Source organism: Pholis gunnellus, assembly GCF_910591455.1.
Source record: "Pholis gunnellus genome assembly, chromosome: 15".
Classification (NCBI taxonomy): domain Eukaryota; kingdom Metazoa; phylum Chordata; class Actinopteri; order Perciformes; family Pholidae; genus Pholis; species Pholis gunnellus.
This window is the reverse complement of record NC_136542.1, coordinates 1,342,808-1,361,148: the sequence shown is the minus strand read 5'-3', so window position 1 is coordinate 1,361,148 and position 18,341 is coordinate 1,342,808. Positions and strand designations below refer to the sequence as shown.

Here is an 18,341-nt window from a genome sequence, read left to right as displayed (position 1 = left end):
TTGTTTTTTTACTTCACACAAAACATTTCTCCAGCGAACCAGGAAGAACAAAGTCTCCTCGTGGATCCGCCCAGCAGGTGTTTGCTCCCGTTTACACGCCGATAAACCGGAACCTTCGACCGTTTCTTCTGTTGTGAGCGATGTCGTAACTGAAGCTGAGTCACGCCAACGTTTCCCAACACTTCAGGTGTCTGAGTCACCGGCTGCTGTCTGAGACGAACTGGAGCTTAAAGTGTGTGTGTGTGTGTGTGTGTGTGTGTGTGTGTGTGTGTGTGTGTGTGTGTGTGTGTGTGTGTGTGTGTGTGTGTGTGTGTGTGTGTGTGTGTGTGTGTGTGTGTGTGTGTGTGTGTGTGTGTGTGTGTGTGTGTGTGTGTGTGTGTGTGTGAGGATGTTTGTGGTACTTGTGGTCTCACAGAGGTGAGGCTGCGTCTGGGTTGTAGCGGTTACAGAGGACGTCATGGCTTTGACACATGACTGTGTGTGTGTGTGTGTGTGTGTGTGTGTGTGTGTGTGTGTGTGTGTGTGTCTGTGTGTGTGTGTGTTACGTAACAACCTAATTTTAGGCTCTTGAGTCTCTACTTGATTACGTTTTTTGTTCAGTTTTTCCTTCAAAATTGAAGCACATTTACAGTTTTTGATTCACATTTATCTTCATAACACACATGTATGCACACGCAAACACACACACACACACAAACACACACACACACTCTGCATGACATCCTGCTCCCCAGCTTGTAGTCTTAATCTCTTCCCTTTGGATTTCCTGCTCACCGACTCCGAGACACCAAGAGATAGGAGAGAGAGTGTGTGTGTGTGTGTGTGTGTGTGTGTGTGTGTGTGTGTGTGTGTGTGTGTGTGTGTGTGTGTGTGTGTGTGTGTGTGTGTGTGTCCATTACCCCCCCCCCTCTCCTGGTGAATAGGTGAAGCCTCTTTCATCCTCGCTCTTGTCTTGGTGTGTTTGTTGTGATCGTCTCCAGAGAGAAGCTGCTGCTGTCTTTGTTCTGTAGCTGATCTAACACACTGATCACATGATCACAAACCACGGACGTGACTGATCTCTGTGAGTTTCTCATCTCAACAGTTGTCTAGTCGACAGAAACATGTAACTAAATCGTACATTCAGTTGTATTTAAAGTTGAAGAAATTATTCAAATCACAGAGAGGCCGATCTACGTAACAATGAGTCTCCAGATGTTTCTGGAGACTGTTTTTAAAGATCATTTCTTGAACAAATGTGCTTGTTTTAGCTTCTCTGTGTCATTGGATGCTACATTGAGCTGTGACGTAATACATTACATCAACTACATATTCTCAAACTTTATATTTCACACTGTGAACTAAAGCACTTCAAAGTGTTTCACACAAACATCTCTTCCACCTTAAAGCGGATACGTTTTCATGTTTTTCATGTTTTTTTCACATTTCTTATTGTACATTTCTCTATTTCACATCATGTTGGCTGTGATGAACAATTACTGTGTTTGCTGAATAGAAGAAGAAGAAGAAGAAGAAGTTGATCTCAGTGTGGACACAGATCCTCCTGAAAACCACTCTGTGGATGAAGTCTCTCTCAGTGTTTCTTAAAGTGAGGGGGGGGGGGTGGTGAGGGGGGGGGGATGTGAGGATTAGATTAGGCCGATCGGTTCTGGCCTCCAGCGAGCGTTTGTGCAGCAGCAGAGCATTATGGGGGACAGACGAGGCCGGTTTGAGCCGGGCCGGCGGCTACATCAGGGAGGCAGAGAGAGAGTGTGTGAGTGGTGTTAAGATGGACTAGTGTGTGTGTGTGTGTGTGTGTCCTCGGGGCAGATTGTGTGCAGAGAAAGATAGAGGCGAGTGCGATGCCACCTGGCTCCGAGGCAGTCATCTGGTCTAATGGGGGGCTTGTGTGTGTGTGTGTGTGTGGCTGTGTTTGAGCAGTCCAGTCGTCCATTAGTTTGCCTTGAAAAGCCCTTATGTTGCCCTTCTCCCTCTCTTTCTCTTCTTTATATCTTTATACATATATATATATATATCTTTATATTTATCCTCGACGCCGCCAGCCAACATGTGAGCGTGCTGAAAACAACCGGCAGCAGAGAGCGAGAGTGACCCACGCTTTGCTTGCGTGGACTTCAATGTGAGCAATAAGGAGATAATGTGTGAAGTGGAGCGAGAGGTAAATCAGAGTGTCCTTCCCTCTGCCAGCTCCGTTTAATTGGGGCACCTTGGATTACATCACCGGCCATTTAACAGACGGACTCAACTACAAACGGAGAGAATCTCTCACTTCATCTTCTTTTGCTAAAAGTTCTTTGCCAAAGTTTTGAGATATTTCTCTCTCCTGCAGCTGAAGCAACATTCTTTCTTGTTTCTTTTTCCTGATTAAGATCTAGTGGCTCGAAACGTCCCACGTTACCAAACACGCGATGAACGTGACGTAAAGATGAGTCGTTACTCGACTACTTTAAGCTCTGATAATCTCATGTTCGACGTGTGTTTGAGGACCCGCCAGCCAATCAGAGACGAGTATTCCTTTTAGTTTGGTGTTAAATTACAGCTTTAATCGAGCCGTTTTCTGCTAAAAACCTAACTTTGGTGCAACACGTTGTCTATAAATAGACGTGTTTCATTCTACTTTTCATAGTGACTCCCAATGAGGTAGTTTGAATAGTTTTAAACACATGAATACATCAGTAAATTATTGCGTAATCATACGATCACGTAAACGCCAGTAAACTGTATTTAATAGAACTGATGTTTGGAGAAGCTCCAGTCACGCGTAGATCAAATCGATCCTTTTTTTTTAAACATTCAGCTGAATTTGAGTTGTTAAAATGAACTCGGGCGGTAAAGATGTCCCGCCTCTCTGTTGTCGTCTCCTTCTGAGCCAATCAGGAGCGAGTCGCCGTGTTTTCAGTTCTCCTCGTTCAGCATCATTTTGAGTGATTTAAATGATCGTTTCCACATCAAAGTTTGGTTCAGATTTGGGCTTTTTGTTTCTGCTCAGTTTCAGATTCCTCTGGTGAGTGTTTGTTGTGTGTGACTCTGGTTACAGCTGCCATCGTTTTTAATTGGGTTCTTGCGTAACCACAGAAACTCCCATAATTAGTTGAATTTAAGAAATGTGAGCCGTCAGCACTTTAGGCACAGTGATGGACTACTTCCAGGTCTGAGAGCAGAATGCTGGTTCAGGATTGTAAAGTAAAATAAAGTGTACGAGTCCTTTAACAGCTGGGCCGTGTCGCTGCTGATGGGACAGTGTGGAGAGGATTTCTGGAGTCCTGCTGTTCCAGACACGTCAGTCTGTCGCCCTCCTGAGAGCCACTGACCTCAGAGAGCACCTTGCTGCAGGCTTCACACACACACACACACACACACACACACACACACACACACACACACACACACACACACACACACACACACACACACTCAGCAGTAGCTGTGTGTGTGTCTCTGATGATGCAGAGGCTTTGATGAAGGTCTCAGGAGAGCGTTTAGTCGGCCATGTTGTACAACACGAGGTGCTGACTCTCTCTCTCTCTCCTCTTCTTTGTCTCCTCTTTAATCCCTTTTCTTTTTCATCTTCCCTTCTTTCCTTTCATCTTTTCATCTTTTTTCTCCTGTTACCTCCTCCTCCTCTGCCTCCTCTTCATCATCTTCCTCTCATCCGTCTCCTGTGAAGCTCTCCTCATTCCATCTCTCCTCTCTCCTCTCCATCTCATCGTTATCTCATCTCTCCATCCTCTTCTCCCCCGTCGTCACTTAGCCTCACCCTAAGTGTGTGTGTGTGTGTGTGTGTGTGTGTGTTAGCTGACCTGTTAATGCTGGCGTTTAATGCTGGCGTTTAAACCTCTCAGTCCACAGTCGTAGCAGATGTTTGTGCATTTAGTGAAACGTATTGATCTTCTCGTCGTCACAGTGAACTTTAAAGGAGTTTCTACACAGATGTTTGTCTAAAGCAACGCTCCATCCGAGGTGTCTGAGGTTGTTTTTTGGTTTTCTCATATCCAAGAATCTCAGCCCGTCAGAGTAACAACAGGCTGAATCTCACAAAGCAGCAAATTCAGTAACAAGAAACACAGAATCCTCAAACGTGTCGAATCTCTTCATGTGTTCCTCATGTTGTAGTTTGCAGGAGAGAAGAAGTCGGTTGTTAGTTTGTGTGTTTGTGTTGAAATATAACTAACTAATATATAAATTAGGTCTCATCATCATTCATCACATTCTGCTGCAAATAACGTGTGTGTGTGTGTGTGTGTGTGTGTGTGTGTGTGTGTGTGTGTGTGTGTGAATAGAGCAGTAGCTCGGTAGCTGCAGTTTGATGTCTTTATTTATAAAACTGGCCCATCTGTCTCTCTTACATTGGAAATAGGTGTGTGTGTGTGTGTGTGTGTGTGTGTGTGTGTGTGTGTGTGTGAGACGGTGTGGGCGTATTGTCGGCTGCTCCTGTCGCTTCCTGAAAGCTGGACATCTGTCCTACTGTCAACACACACACACACTGTGATTACACTTAGCTCAGGTCAGTGTGTGTGTGTGTGTGTGTGTGTGTGTGTGTGTGTTGCTTTGTTGCTGGCGTGTTTATGTTGTGACTTCTTCATTCCTGTAATTATTTAAGTTTTGTTTGTTTTTTAAACAGCTGTCTTGTCTGCGACACACAATATTAAATGTAAATGAAGTGTTTATGTCACACATACATGTTAAACATGTCGGTGTTTTATATTCTTCTGTAGGATTTGTTCATTTATTCTTTATTCACTCACTTTATGAGAAGTTTATGCGACGACTCAGTCGTGTTTAATCATGTTTACATCTGAAAAAAGCTGCGATTTTTGGGCAATAACAACACGGCGACGGCCGTAAACCAAGTTAGCGACGGCAAACTCAAGGCTTTAAACACAAACGCTACAGTGTCTCACTATCGCCTCTCCAGGTTAAACGTGGTATTACAAGACGGGACGGGCTGGAGCTAGCAGGTTAGCATGCTAACCACAGTAGATATCTCTTCAACACAAAGCTGTAACCTCTTTACCTTCTGTTCATCGTGTTCGTTCATTTATTGAAAGTTTGAGTTGTAATCTGCTGAAACTTCCTCTGTGGCTCAGATTTTAGTTTCAGAGCGATGTGAAGAATCAGACAAAGTCTACATTTGATGGAATTGTGATTCTTCTATTGTAACGATTTCAGGCTGAAAGCAGACTGCAGATGTTGTCTGAGAGTGTGTGTGTGTGTGTGTGTGTGTGTGTGGCGGGGGTATGGATCTTGTTACCCAAGGTGCCCAGATATTAAATCATACACACACACACACTCTCCTTGCAGCCTTTGTATTGATTTATATTGACCCATGGTTGTGTGTAGGGTCGGTCATTAAATTAACACACCAACGGAGAAAATGATGACTCCACCAGACCACAGCTGTGTGTTAGAAACACACACACACACACACACACACACACACACACACACACACACACACACACACTATCGGCAGCAGAATGACTTCCAGACCAGAAAGCTCAGCTCATTTCTCAGCCAATGGATTGTGGGAAAAGTTGTGTTTTAGTGTCCTCTGGGAACAAAGAAAACAGCTCCTACCTGCACATTCATCTTCCTCGTAGGAGTCGGTGCATGTTCGCATGTCAGACCGCATTTCATAATGAGCGCGGGGATGAGACCTTAATGTCCTGGATTTGAGGGGCTGGAACATGTGAGGCTGGGATCTGCTGATATGAAGTGGAAACCAGCAGGTTTTTAAACAAGCTAACGCTAGTAGCAACAAAAACAGAACTTTAGCAACTCTCAGACTGGACAACGGCCGGGATGTCGACCTGTCAATCACTGTGTAGCCCCGCCCCTAAAGCATCCCCTGCTTTATGGTCTGTGTGACTCTAAATGGACCATCATTTACTAAATGAACATCATGCTGTATTGAAGAAGACTTGAAACTAGAGATTGAGACCATAAACTCATGTTTACAATGTTTACTGAGGTAATAAATCAAGAGAGAAGTAGAGTCATTTTCTCATAGACTTCTATACAACCAGAGGAGTCGCCCCCTGGTGGACATTAGAGAGAATGCAGGCTGAAGGCACTTGTTTTTAAATGTTTAATATCTGTGCCCCAGTTTTGGTTTCATGGCGATACCTTCTTCCATATGATAATCTAGGTAATACAAATGTGTTTTAACCCTTTTCTCCATTTAAAAAAGACCAAAACAACAATGGGCTACTCTCAGTGCGTTTGTTGTGGACTATTTTCAGCGGCGGAGGAATCCACATTTAGTGGCATTAAATGTCTCTCTATGAGACAGAGGAAGAGGAGAAACGAGGCTTTGTATTAGAGGGATACTTTCATTGTTGTATTGAGAGTTTTCATGTGATTTATCTGAACCCAAAGTATACATTTTTGATGCTCAACCCTAAACGTTTGAAGAGAAGATAAAACACATCAGAGACCCAACACCATGTGACCACACAATGTGGACTAACAGAGCTAAAGGAAATATGAAGGCGGGTTCATAAAACATTCTTAGATCTCGTTGTGGACGCTTTCCTGTTGGAGGTGAACAGTCGGACACAGAGTCCGTGTTTACGTGTTCTTTTACTTTTTCTTTCATCTGATTATCTCGACACCTGAAACTCATCATCTTAATGTGAGTAACGTGTCTCTTTATAAAGACGTAAACACCGGTCTGATGAGTCCTTATCTGACTGCAGAGGTCAGAGGTCAGCGTGCACAGATGTTGGTTTGTGAACAACGGGGATGATTGTTAACGTACAGTGTGTGTGTTTGATCTGTTATCACAACAGTCAGTCTGTGTGTTCAACAATATCACACTTATTTCATTCATCGACTTCAGTGAACACTTCTCTCTCTTTATGTTGCAGGATTGAACACATCAGCTCTGTTTCTGGAACATTTATTGTGGGCAGAAAATGATGTTATTAATTTTACCACACGGGGGAAATAAATGTGATGATTGTGATTAATTCCCGTTTGTCACAATAGTCTAAATCATGTTTATGTAGCTTTAATCTGCAGGTAGAGTTTCAAATAACTTCATCAATCAGGCCTCGAAGTCAGGAGTTGTATAATCCATCAATCACACACACACACACACACACACACTGCCCGGTGAAATAAGAGTTAAAAATAGACGATGATTGACTTTCGCTTATTGAACTGGCTTCCTGTCCCCTCCCACAGCAGATTGTTGTCACGGCAATAAACTAACTGGCCAATGGACGGACAGACAGACAGACAGACAGACAGTGAAGCAGCTTTGAGATAAGATAAAGATGAAAAACAATAGTGAGTGATGAGAGGAACTGTGATACAGTAAGTGTGTGTGTACTGTGTGTGTGTGTGTACTGTGTGTGTGTGTGTGTGTGTGTGTGTGTGTGTGTGTGTATCAGGATATGAGATCATATCTCAGCAGGACGAGTCTTATCAGATCCCAACATGCAAACATGAGCTCCTCTGTTAGCTTCCTTCCTCTCAGGTCTGATATCTGCGTGTGTGTGTGTGTGTGTGTGTGTGTGTGTGTGTGTGTCTGTGTGTGTGTGTGTGTGCGTGTGTGCGTGTGCATCCTGTTGAGAATCAAATGTCCTCACAAGGACAGAGAGATGTTACAGGGTGGAGACATTTTGTCATTTTAAGGTCAGAGGTGAGTGAGTGATGCTGCATTCAGGGCGCGTGGTAGAGTGGTACAAATGAACTCTGAAGTAACAGTTCATGAACACTACAGGAAATAGGGTTAAGTTGGTAAATAGTAAACGTTAGCTTCTTACTTTACACTTCAAACATCATAAGAGTGGACTTCATTCGTGAAGATTATCTTGATGAACAAACTAAGTATCGTAAACGTTTGTTTGACACAGATTATTTTATGCAATAATTCAAATGTGAGAATCCGATCGGCTCCTTTTGTCGAGGGAACCGGCGCGAAGCTAACTTCCTGTTAGCTACAAGAATTCTTAAAAATTCCTCTCTGCAGAACTCTAACTTATGTGAGAATAAAGTTCCTACAGTTACACTTGAAGCACAAGTGTAACTATTTAGCTGTTGTCACTCTTTGTTACATTGTAGCTCAGTTTCTGAGTGATCGAGCTACAATGTAGCGAATATACACATAAACGCATCCTAGCTAGCTAAAGCTACACGGTTAGCTTACTGCAGATCGTTGGTTTAGTTTTTCTGCTTTGGAAGAAGATAAAAACATAAAGAGCTGATCTTTTTTATTTCTTTTGCCGCCATCTTTTTTTGTACATTCATTGAATGTCACCGTTTTTTCGTCCAGGTGGATGATCAGCAAACAGACCATCTGCTCTGTTGTTTTTTTACTTTTCCAGCTCTTTAATCTCTCTCCATTATTTCAGCGGTGTAACAACAGGTGACTCATTTGCATATTGATGCAGTGATACTGTTGTGTGTTTACAGAGTCATTGAGAACAACGCAGCTCAGCTGATCACAATCAGGAACCCAAACTGTGCGTTTAAAAATAGTATTGTTTAGTAAATAGTATTGTTTAGTAAATACTTTGTCAATCAAGCTGTCCTGCTCATATTTAAATTTGAGCCATTTCTCTGTGGATGCTTCTTGTGGTTTGTGGTCGACGTCTCCGTGTTCGTCTCTTTGTTCAGAACGACCACAATCTGCAGAGAAGTCTCATGATTCAGACGTGTGAAGCAGGACCTCCTCCTCCTCCTCCTGATATCAGAGCGTCATCGGGCTGAAGGTCGAAGCTTCTGGGCTGCAAGTCAGTCCTCACAAGTGTAGTAATCCAAACCTATAGAATGTAGAGCACACACACACACACACACACACACACACACACACGTGTAAAAGCGCACACAAAGACACGTATGCACGGATAAACAGCCAGATACTAATGAACACACACACACACTCCCACATATGACACGATTTACTTGAACCCATTAAAGCTGAATTTACATAATACTGTCTCTGCTTAACTGCCTCTGCAGGGACACACACACACACACACACACACACACACACACACACACACACACACACACACACACACACAGACATGCATACTGCAGTGTGGATGACCTTGCAGCAGCGACAGAGCAGAACTACAACCTGTATGGATTGTGTGTGTGTGTGTGTGTGTGTGTGTGCAGCCACATTATAGCTCTAATTAAGACACTCTGTCTCCATATGTGTGCACATGCTGCTGAAGGCTCAGACACACCGAACGCTTTATTCTCCGTTTATCTGATGATTCTCGCTGCTGTCGTCAGATTCTCTGTGGATATCGATGACATCATCAGGATGAATGTTTGCCTCGCGTTGACGTTTCTCTCTCTTGTAAATAAGTAACGGCTGCTTGTCTTGTTCGACATCTCTCCAGACGTTAAATTATGAATACATCTGTCCACACGTGCTGGAGAAACCACAGCTGTGTGATGTCTTATATGGAAAGAAATGAAAATATCGATCTTTAGCAATGCACCTGAAACAGGCACAAAATAATGATTACAGCAACGAGCAGAAAGCTGAGAGAGCTCACAATACGATCATTAAGAAGCTCCAGAGTCGGGACATTTTACATGATGTAGAAATAACAAAGTATTTATGAGCGACTCACGATGTGACTCGTTGATGCGTCGTTGCCTGTTTTTTATTGCTCAATAATTCGACCCAATGCCTCGAGGCTCAGAAAAGAACGCACGCATGTGTGTTTGTGTATTTGTGTGTTTGTGTTTTGATCACTGCAGCATGTGGATCAGCTGGTGGTCGGGTCCGATACTCGTTGGAGTGTCGTGCGTTCTCAAGATTTAATGAGGGGAAAAAAAGCCCAAATGAGTCCGGATAACCAGCGAGTGTGGTTCCTGTTGACACCTCGGAAGAGGAAAGTCCTGAGGAAACTCGATGGCTTGAATGTTTTCAGACTCGATCCAAAACAATCTCAGCATGTGGTTCCAGAGAAGCCTGGACTGCTGCTCCTGTTGTTCCATCTGTTTGAACTCATCTTCCCTGTAACGGTCCATGAAGTCTGTAACTGAAGCCGTGTGGCGTCTTGTGTCCGCAGGTCTGACCACAGAAGGTCTGTATCGCGTCAGCGGCAACAAGACGGACCAGGACAACATCCAGAAGCAGTTTGATCAAGGTAAGAACCTCAGAACAACCTGCAGAACCTCATAAATACACCTTCAGAGACCTAGAACCCTTCACAAGGAAGCACACGGGGAACCCCAGTTTCAAAGCACAGATGGTCCTCGTTATAGTTCTCCTTCACATTTCTAAATTATTTTCCCATGAACGTTCTCTGGAGCTCGCATGTTACCAATCGAGTAGCGCTTCGAGTGATGTGTGCAATAAATTCAGCCGGCAGAGAGAGAAGCTGACCAGAAGTGCTTAAACACAAACACATGGTGGAGCAGAGTGGAACCTGCACACGAGGTGCCGCTGAGCTGCTGAGCAAACCCACTGTTAGAATAAATAAAGTCACCGCGGGCCCACCGTTTAATAGCCCCGCCGTCATTACGATCACTTTATTTACTATCTCTGGTGTCGCTGTGACAGATTATACATGAAGAGCACCGACCTTCACATAATAATGTGTTAAATCATCACAGGAACACAGAGAAACACCTTTAAAAGGCTTCACAGCAGCAAGAATCCGTCTGATGAGGAAGATAATAATGAATGTTCAGAGGTCACGTCTGTCACAATATTATAACCAAATCTATTTATTAGTTTCTCTTTCTTTCTGTATCTTCTGATTGACGTTTGTGTGTTTATCACATGAATATAAAGTCGGCTTCACTTTTTACGGACTCGCTGAGAGTAAATTAAAAGAGACTGTGAGACTTCATCACTGTTAGTGAAATACTTGAACAGTATTTGTGTCGTAAAGACTCCGTCCTCGTCTCTCTGACCCGTGAGAGCGGTTGATCTGGTGTTTGTGTTCGTGCTTCGTGTGTTCTCCTCTTTTATCTCTTTTATTGGACTTGTGCTGCTGCTGCCCAACAGTTTCCCTCTGGACACGTTCTGTCTCCTCTTTACACCTCGATGGGAAGTTTGTGGTGAAACCTAAAACATGTGCATCTCAGAAGGATTTCAGAAAACAGGAGGAGACATAAATGAAGATTGACGTTTTATTTTTGACAGAACTACGACTGAATGCTCCTTCACTGTAGTCTGAACTCACTCACAGATGTGCACGTGTGTGTGCTCGTGCACACAAACTATCAACACATCGTGTAGTTTATGTCTTCTGTTTCATTTCCTGTTTTTAATATCTTTTTATTTCCGTGTGTGTGTGTGTGTGTGTGTGTGTGTGTGTGTGTGTGTGTGTGTGTGTGTGCGTGCGTGCAGTCTTCAGATTCAGTGTGACAGCTGTCGTGTCTCCTCAGCGCTCTGTCCTCCTTCTCACTCCCTTTCCTCCCCTCCTTTTATTTTTTTCCTCCTCCTTCCCGTCACCATTTGACCGCGTCAGAACAGGAAGTGAGATGAATTTGTCCTCCTGTATCTCTGGTGTTTACCAGCATTCATTACCACAGATGTACATAAGAAGTGGACGTAGTCATCGTGAACTCATGTTGACAATGTTTACTGAGGTAATAAATCAATAAATCAAGAGAGAAGTAGAGTCATTTTCTCATAGACTTCTATACAACCAGAGGAGTCGCCCCCTGGTGGACACTAGAGAGAATGCAGCTTTAACACGTGAAGCATCAGCTTCACGCGGTGGAACCGGAGGTTGCTGGCTGGTACACAGTATATTTTTACTCAGGGTTCACTAGAAAGCTGCCACCGGTCGTGTGACTCGTCCTGACGGCGACAGCTTTCCCTCTCTGGAACAACAGAGCAGAAGATCTCTTGTTCTGATCCGACGTGTTTCGGGTTCCAGCTCCTGCTGCTGCATCAGAGACACACTCGGGCCTCTGTGCCTCCGGACAGACGGACGCTAACCTCTGTTAGCTGAGAGCAGAGAGCGGCTCAGACACAAAGCTCAGCTGTGAGCTGCTCACCAGCTCCTTCATATCCTCTCAAACTGAAGCACCGAGCCAGTGAAGTCATGAATGGGTCAACGTGGATTATCTGACCCAGGTCTGAGTTTCACGTGGTCCTAAACGGTCTTCAGAGGTGAACTCTATAGTCAATGAGCACAGTGTTTGTCGATTATTTTCATGCTGCACATTTAATAACATTCATAATAATGAATGAGAACCCTAAAGAACGGTTTTAATTATGGTTTATAATATACAATTATTCATACTCACAATTGTTCATATTCTGCACAATTGTACATATTCTGTTGCCATGTAAAGATGAACTATTATTAAAAACTAAGTCTCTCTCTCTCTCTCGCTCTCTCTCTCTCTCTCTCTCTCTCCCCCCCCTCTATAGATCCCTGTATTGACTTCGTGGTGATGGACGTGGCGGTGAACGCTGCTGCCGGAGCTCTGAAGGCTTTCTTCGCTGACCTGCCCGACCCGCTGATCCCTTACAGTCTGCACCCGGAGCTGGTGGAGGCCGCAAGTAAGAACACACAAACACACACACACACACACATACACACACAAACAAGCTGAGTCATGAATTAACAAGTAGTGAAGAAGAAATACTGATGGGAAAGCTGTGAACTTTGATATAAATATGCATGAAAATACACTTTTGACATGAAGTTAATAACATAAAATGACATTTTACAAAACTACTTTTAATCTCTTAGACGTTGACTTTGTTCCTGTTAAAATATATAAATACAGATTAAAACCACACGTGTTATTTTCACCTCTCTGTCTGTAGAAGTGTAGTTAAGTCACACAGCTCTCTGTCACATCACACTCTCTCTAAGAGGCTTTGTGTCCTCAGCAGCAGGCTGTCACACATCTTCACTCTGTGTGTGTGTGTGTGTGTGTGTGTGTGTGTGTGTGTGTGTGTGTGTGTGTGTATGAGTGTGTGTGTGTGTGTGTGTGTGTGTGTGTGTGTGTGTGTGTGTGTGTGTGTGTGTGTGTGTTTCCTGGTTGTGTGTTGGTGATACTGAGGCTGACGACAGCAGATTAATGAGCCAAAAATACTCAGACTCCGCTGGTTCTTCTTCTCTGGAAAATGTTCCTCTCTACTTCTTTCTTTTTTTATTTTGATACCTTTCTCCCTCTTTCTTTCTTTCCCTCCCCTCTTCCCCTTCTCTCTCTCTCTCTCTCTCTCTCCTGTCACCTCTCAGACGACATCGACTGTTTGACTCTTGACCTCCTGAACCTGGACAGGAAATTAGTGTTTTATTTTGGGCTGCTGCTGTGTGTCCGTGTAGAAGAAGAGAAGCTGCGTTCACAAGCGTTTACAGATTCAAACAAGATGACGTTTGCAACTTAAACTTAAAGTGACTTTCCAGACCTGGAGTCCAGACATAAACGTGTATCTGGTGGATAAACCCGGCGTGTAGAGAGACGTTACGAGCTCCGAGTCACCAGACGGACCGTAGGAGTCGACACGTTTAACAGCTCGCAGCCGTAGCCGGTGTATCGGTTTATCCAGTGACCGTGTTACCTGGTGACACTCTCAGCTGTTTAAAACACCAACAGAACACGAAGGAGTCCTCGTTAAAGACATTTTAAATATCTGTGTTTATTATCGATCATCCATTTATCTAAGTTACTACGAGCAACCATTCAGCTGAGAGTCACCAGCTAACACGGTTGCTCTTTAACCTGAAACACCTGTTGCTCTGAATTGCGATCATTTGAGCTTTGAATGTGGCCAGAAGCCGTCAGTTCACGTCACGTTTAGTCGTCATTAAAAGGAAGAACATGATGTTGGACGGACTTATAGTGACAGACTTTCTTTCCTGTTAGAACTCCTCACATCATTCATTCATTCACTCCTTCACTCATTCACTGATCCTCGTGTCCTTTCTCTGTTTCTATTCATGTTTTCATTCATGCGCTCACTTCATATCTATATTTTATTTTTCCCTCCAGACCTCGTTTCTTTCCGCAGGAATCATTAAAGTTTCATGAAAGCGTGACTCAAACTCAACCTTCTGCGGTTTTTATCGCCGCACAGAACGCATTGCATTGTGGGTACACGGTGTGAGGTGCATCCTGTGGATGATTAAGTCAGTGCGGAGGGTAAACTCTTCTTCATGCCGATACACGGCAGCAGGGATTCATGACTTTGCTCCAGGAGCGTGTGGATCTTCAGAGCCGTGTAGAAGCAGCTTTGTTGTGACATCCGGAGGAAGAAGCTCTTATTTCACATCTGCTCCTTAAATATTTCATCAGCGAGTTTCAGCTCCAACGAGCTCCGGGAAAGTGATGGAATCTCTGGAGAGGAGACGGAGACGCTCTCCAGGAATATACAACCGCTTCATTTTACAATGTTATTGTCTTACACAGCTTCACGTTTTATCAGGTCATATAATGATATATAATATATATAATATATCATTATCTGTACCATATCTCTTAAATATTACATCATGTTTTTCTGCAGCTTAATTCACGTTTTACACTCAACTAAGAGCCGAATAATTCACAATCAAAATAAAATGATTCACAATCAAAATACGCGATATTTAAAATACTTTGTATGCATTAAAATATACTAATACAGCTTCTTAAAGGGCCGGAGAGGATCCCGAATAATGAGTCAGTTCATTTGAACATCAATAATATCAAAGATGAGCTCTGGACCTTTTTAATGTTAATTCATTTGATCTGATAAATATTATTAATCTGACGTCAGTCTCATTGTTTAAATACCCGAGTCATCATTTAGGAGATCAAACGTTTTCATAAATAAGAATAAATCGTCTCAAATGTGAGGATCTGCTGCGTTCCTCTGTTGAGTTACGGCTTTAAATAATGTGTTAATAATCATAAACACAGACAATAATAATATAATATATGAGAAACAGTTCAAGAAACATTAAAGTGTTGCACATCACAGGCAGTGAAACACTGTAAACTACAGATATGAAGTGTTTTATGTTTTATTTCTAGTCTTGAATCAGCTGTTTGGTTCTGACTTCATGAAGTCGTCTGTTTATTTTCTCACTCTGCAAAAAAACCTCAACGGACCTCCTTTGATTTCACCCAGCGAGACGTGATGCAGGATAGAGCTGTGTGTGTGTGTGTGTGAGTGTGAGAGTGTGAGAGTGTGTGTGTGTGTGTGTGTGTGTGTGTGTGTGTGTGTGTGTGTGTGTGCGTGTGCGTGCGCACAGCGTGGGAGTTGCTCTTGGCAGCGTCTCGGCCTTTTGTTTTTCCAGAGAGAATAATTTCCGTTTCCCAAGAGAGAGTGTGTGTAAAATGTTAAACACCTTCTGTCTTCTCTCCCTGTGTGTGTGTGTGTGTGTGTGTGTGTGTGTGTGTGTGTGTGTGTGTGTGTGTGTGTGTTTGTGTGTGTGGTTGTGTGTTAGAAATCGTGGACTACATCGAGCGTCTGCAGGTCTTGCGTGAGATTGTGAAGAAGTTTCCTTCCGTCAACTACCAGGTCTTTAAATACATCATCACACACCTCAACAGGTAAGACACGCACACACACACACACACACTCAGAGACACACACACACACACACTCAGAGACACACACACACACACAGTCAGATACACACACACACACACACAGTCAGATACACACACACACACACACACACACACTCTCCTAAATGCCTCGGCGCTCTAATGAACGTACGTGTGTGTGGACAGTGAACATATCGCAGCAGGAAGCGTCAGAACTAGAAGCTGACTCTGTAAACGACTCGTTCTGAGAGTCTGAACCGTTTCTTTGTTCTTCACGTGCACTTTGATTCTGAGTGCATGTGGGGTTATTCCTGAGGTTATTCCTTCAGTGTCTCTCGTAAACGTGCAGCATTCTGATGAGGCTGAACATCAGAGCAGGACGACGGACACAGGAGGGAAATGTTCCTCTTGTTCCTCTTTAGTCTTCATTTGTTTCTGAGATTGACTCTTTGTTTAAAGAACGATGTTCAGACAGCTGCATGGTGTCTCATTGGGCCTCATGCAACAACAAACAACGTTACATATGTAACTATATAATCCTATAACTCTCTTTTTATGGGAGGTTTATTTGTAGAAGTGTTCCAAGTGGGATTTACTAAACTTGTTGTAGTTTGTGGCTTATTTGAGATAATAATTCACTACAGATTTCCATCTGAAGCTTCCTGCTCTGCTTTGAATGTTTCCAGAAAGAGTTAAGTGTGCAGAAAGTATTTATCAACAAATATCTTGTGGTAAAGTTGATATTCTCAGAGATTATAAAGTCGTGAACTTGCAGAAGACTTTTCCTGCTGTCAGACGTCAGCGGACACAAACATAACGAGTTAATCAGCCTCAGCCGTCACATCAGAGGACGTGAAACATGAAACGCGAGACGTCTGTGGAGCGTTAGCTTCGGTTTGTGACGTTCTAAGCGTTCTCTGCTCCTCAGGGTGAGCCAGCACAGCAAGACCACCCTGATGACGGCCGACAACCTGTCCATCTGCTTCTGGCCGACGCTGATGAGGCCCGACTTCGAGAACAAGGACACGCTGTCCTCCACCAAGCTGAACCAGGCCGTCATCGAGTCCTTCATCCTGCAGAGCGACTACTTCTTCCACGGCGGCGAGATGGCCGAGAGCTCCGGCAGCGAGGGCACGCCGCCGCCGCACTGCCACAGCATGGTGGAGGCTCTGCTGCCGCTGCAGCTGCCGCCGCCGCTGCAGCCGCAGCAGATCCAGCACACGCTGCACCACGACCCGCTCATCTAGGAGGTGTGTGGGGGGGGGGGGGGGGGGTCGTGTGGGGGAAAAGGCATGCTGGGAAATACAACAAAAAAAAAGCCTAGGGGGTTGTTCTAACCCCGGAGGTCGTCTCCAAACGGCGGTCTGCTGTTAGAATAAATAATGAAATAACCCGTCGGTGCAGCTGCTGTTTGGAGGTGAAGGAGCTTAGAGACACATCCACCGTTTGTTGGATTAAACTAATCCGTGAGATCGGCTCGTCCTGCGCCGCTAAACCCCGGATTAGAGAATTTACAAACGGATGTCACCTTTCTTTTCTTTTTTTGGGAACTAATGTTTTGGATCCGACGGCCCCTTTTTGTGAGACTGAAATGAGTCGATGATGGAACTGATTTGATCGTCTAGCAGGGTCTCCCCCCCTCCTCCCCTCCTCCCCCTTTACCCTCATGATAGAGCACACTGGGGTCCTGAGCATAAGACCCTGCCCTCCCTTAAGACCCTGTCCCCCTGTAAAACCCTGTCCCCCTGTAAAACCCTGTCCCCCTGTAAAACCCTGTCCCCCTGTAAAACCCTGTCCCCCTTAAAACCCTGTCCCCCTGGTCCTGGTCCGAGACTACAGAAAAGGGAAGTAAAAACTCAAAGAGTCCCCACGACTGCAACTCAAATATGGAAACACTTATTAGATGTTTGACTGACTCACTGACTGTTTTTTGACATTTCAGCAAAAGGAAAATATTCTTCTTCTTCCTCTTCCTCTTCTTCTTCCTCCTCTTCTTCTTCTTCTGTTGCCCTTTGACCCAGAAGGCGGTCAGTAGGAGGAGACGAGGAGAACGTGACTTCATACCAGAACTAACCTGTGAACTCCTCACAGGAACATAACACATTGTGGATTATCTTTTAGTCTCTGGGATGTTTGGGGGGATGGGGGGGGGAGACAAGGACTAAATGAATCCTCACCCCCCCACTCCATGAACTTTGCCCCCCCCTCCCCAAAAGGACAGCACATGCACGGTTTGTGTCAAAGCTCCCACATGACGATTTTCATGTCTGTTTACGTGTTTTTTTTCTAATATTTTGTTTTTGTAGCGTCTGATTTCTACCCACTTTATGTGTGTGTGTGTGTGTGTGTGTGTGTGTGTGTGTGTGTGTGTGTGTGTGTGTGTGTGTGTGTGTGTGTGTGTGTGTGTGTGTGTGTGTGTGTGTGTGTGTGTGTGTGTGAACTGACCTGAGGTCAGTTTGTACCTTCCCTTCAGAGGGAAGAGGGGGATTCAGGAGGGAATAGAAACCGTGGACTCGACTAGAGACTCTTCACGATGTTCTCGTCTCTTTAAAGCCACTTTGTCGCGATGCGTTCAGGGTCCGATCGGTTCGTAGTTTTCGACGCCTCCCTCTTCTTCATCTCCGTTTCTTTGTTCTGTTGGTTTGTTGGAAACTAAAAAAAAAATGTGCATGTCTCTGTTTTTTGCCACTTAGTGAGAAAAGTTTAAAGTTTAAAGTAAAAAAAAAAGAAACGCTTTGAAGCTGTAAAGGAGCTCGTGTTCAGATCTGCATCATTTTATCTGAACGTGTTTTTGGGTTTCGAGGGAACATTTCCACTGAAAAGATATTTTTTATTATTTTCAGTCATGCAAGAAATTA

General features: G+C 44.0%; 1 protein-coding gene across 1 annotated transcript in view; it reads left to right on the top strand.

Annotated features, from left to right (window-relative positions):
• arhgap5 (Rho GTPase activating protein 5) overlaps positions 1–16,730 on the top strand; it is a gene marked incomplete at its 3' end in the record, with an annotated part of 36,005 nt that extends 19,275 nt beyond the window's left edge. The window contains exons 4-7 of the mRNA XM_079174436.1: positions 10,044–10,121; positions 12,368–12,499; positions 15,381–15,486; positions 16,412–16,730. Coding sequence (XP_079030562.1) covers positions 10,044–10,121; positions 12,368–12,499; positions 15,381–15,486; positions 16,412–16,730 — 635 coding nt within the window. The remainder of the gene's footprint in view (positions 1–10,043; positions 10,122–12,367; positions 12,500–15,380; positions 15,487–16,411) is intronic.
• Positions 16,731–18,341: the final 1,611 nt, after the last annotated feature.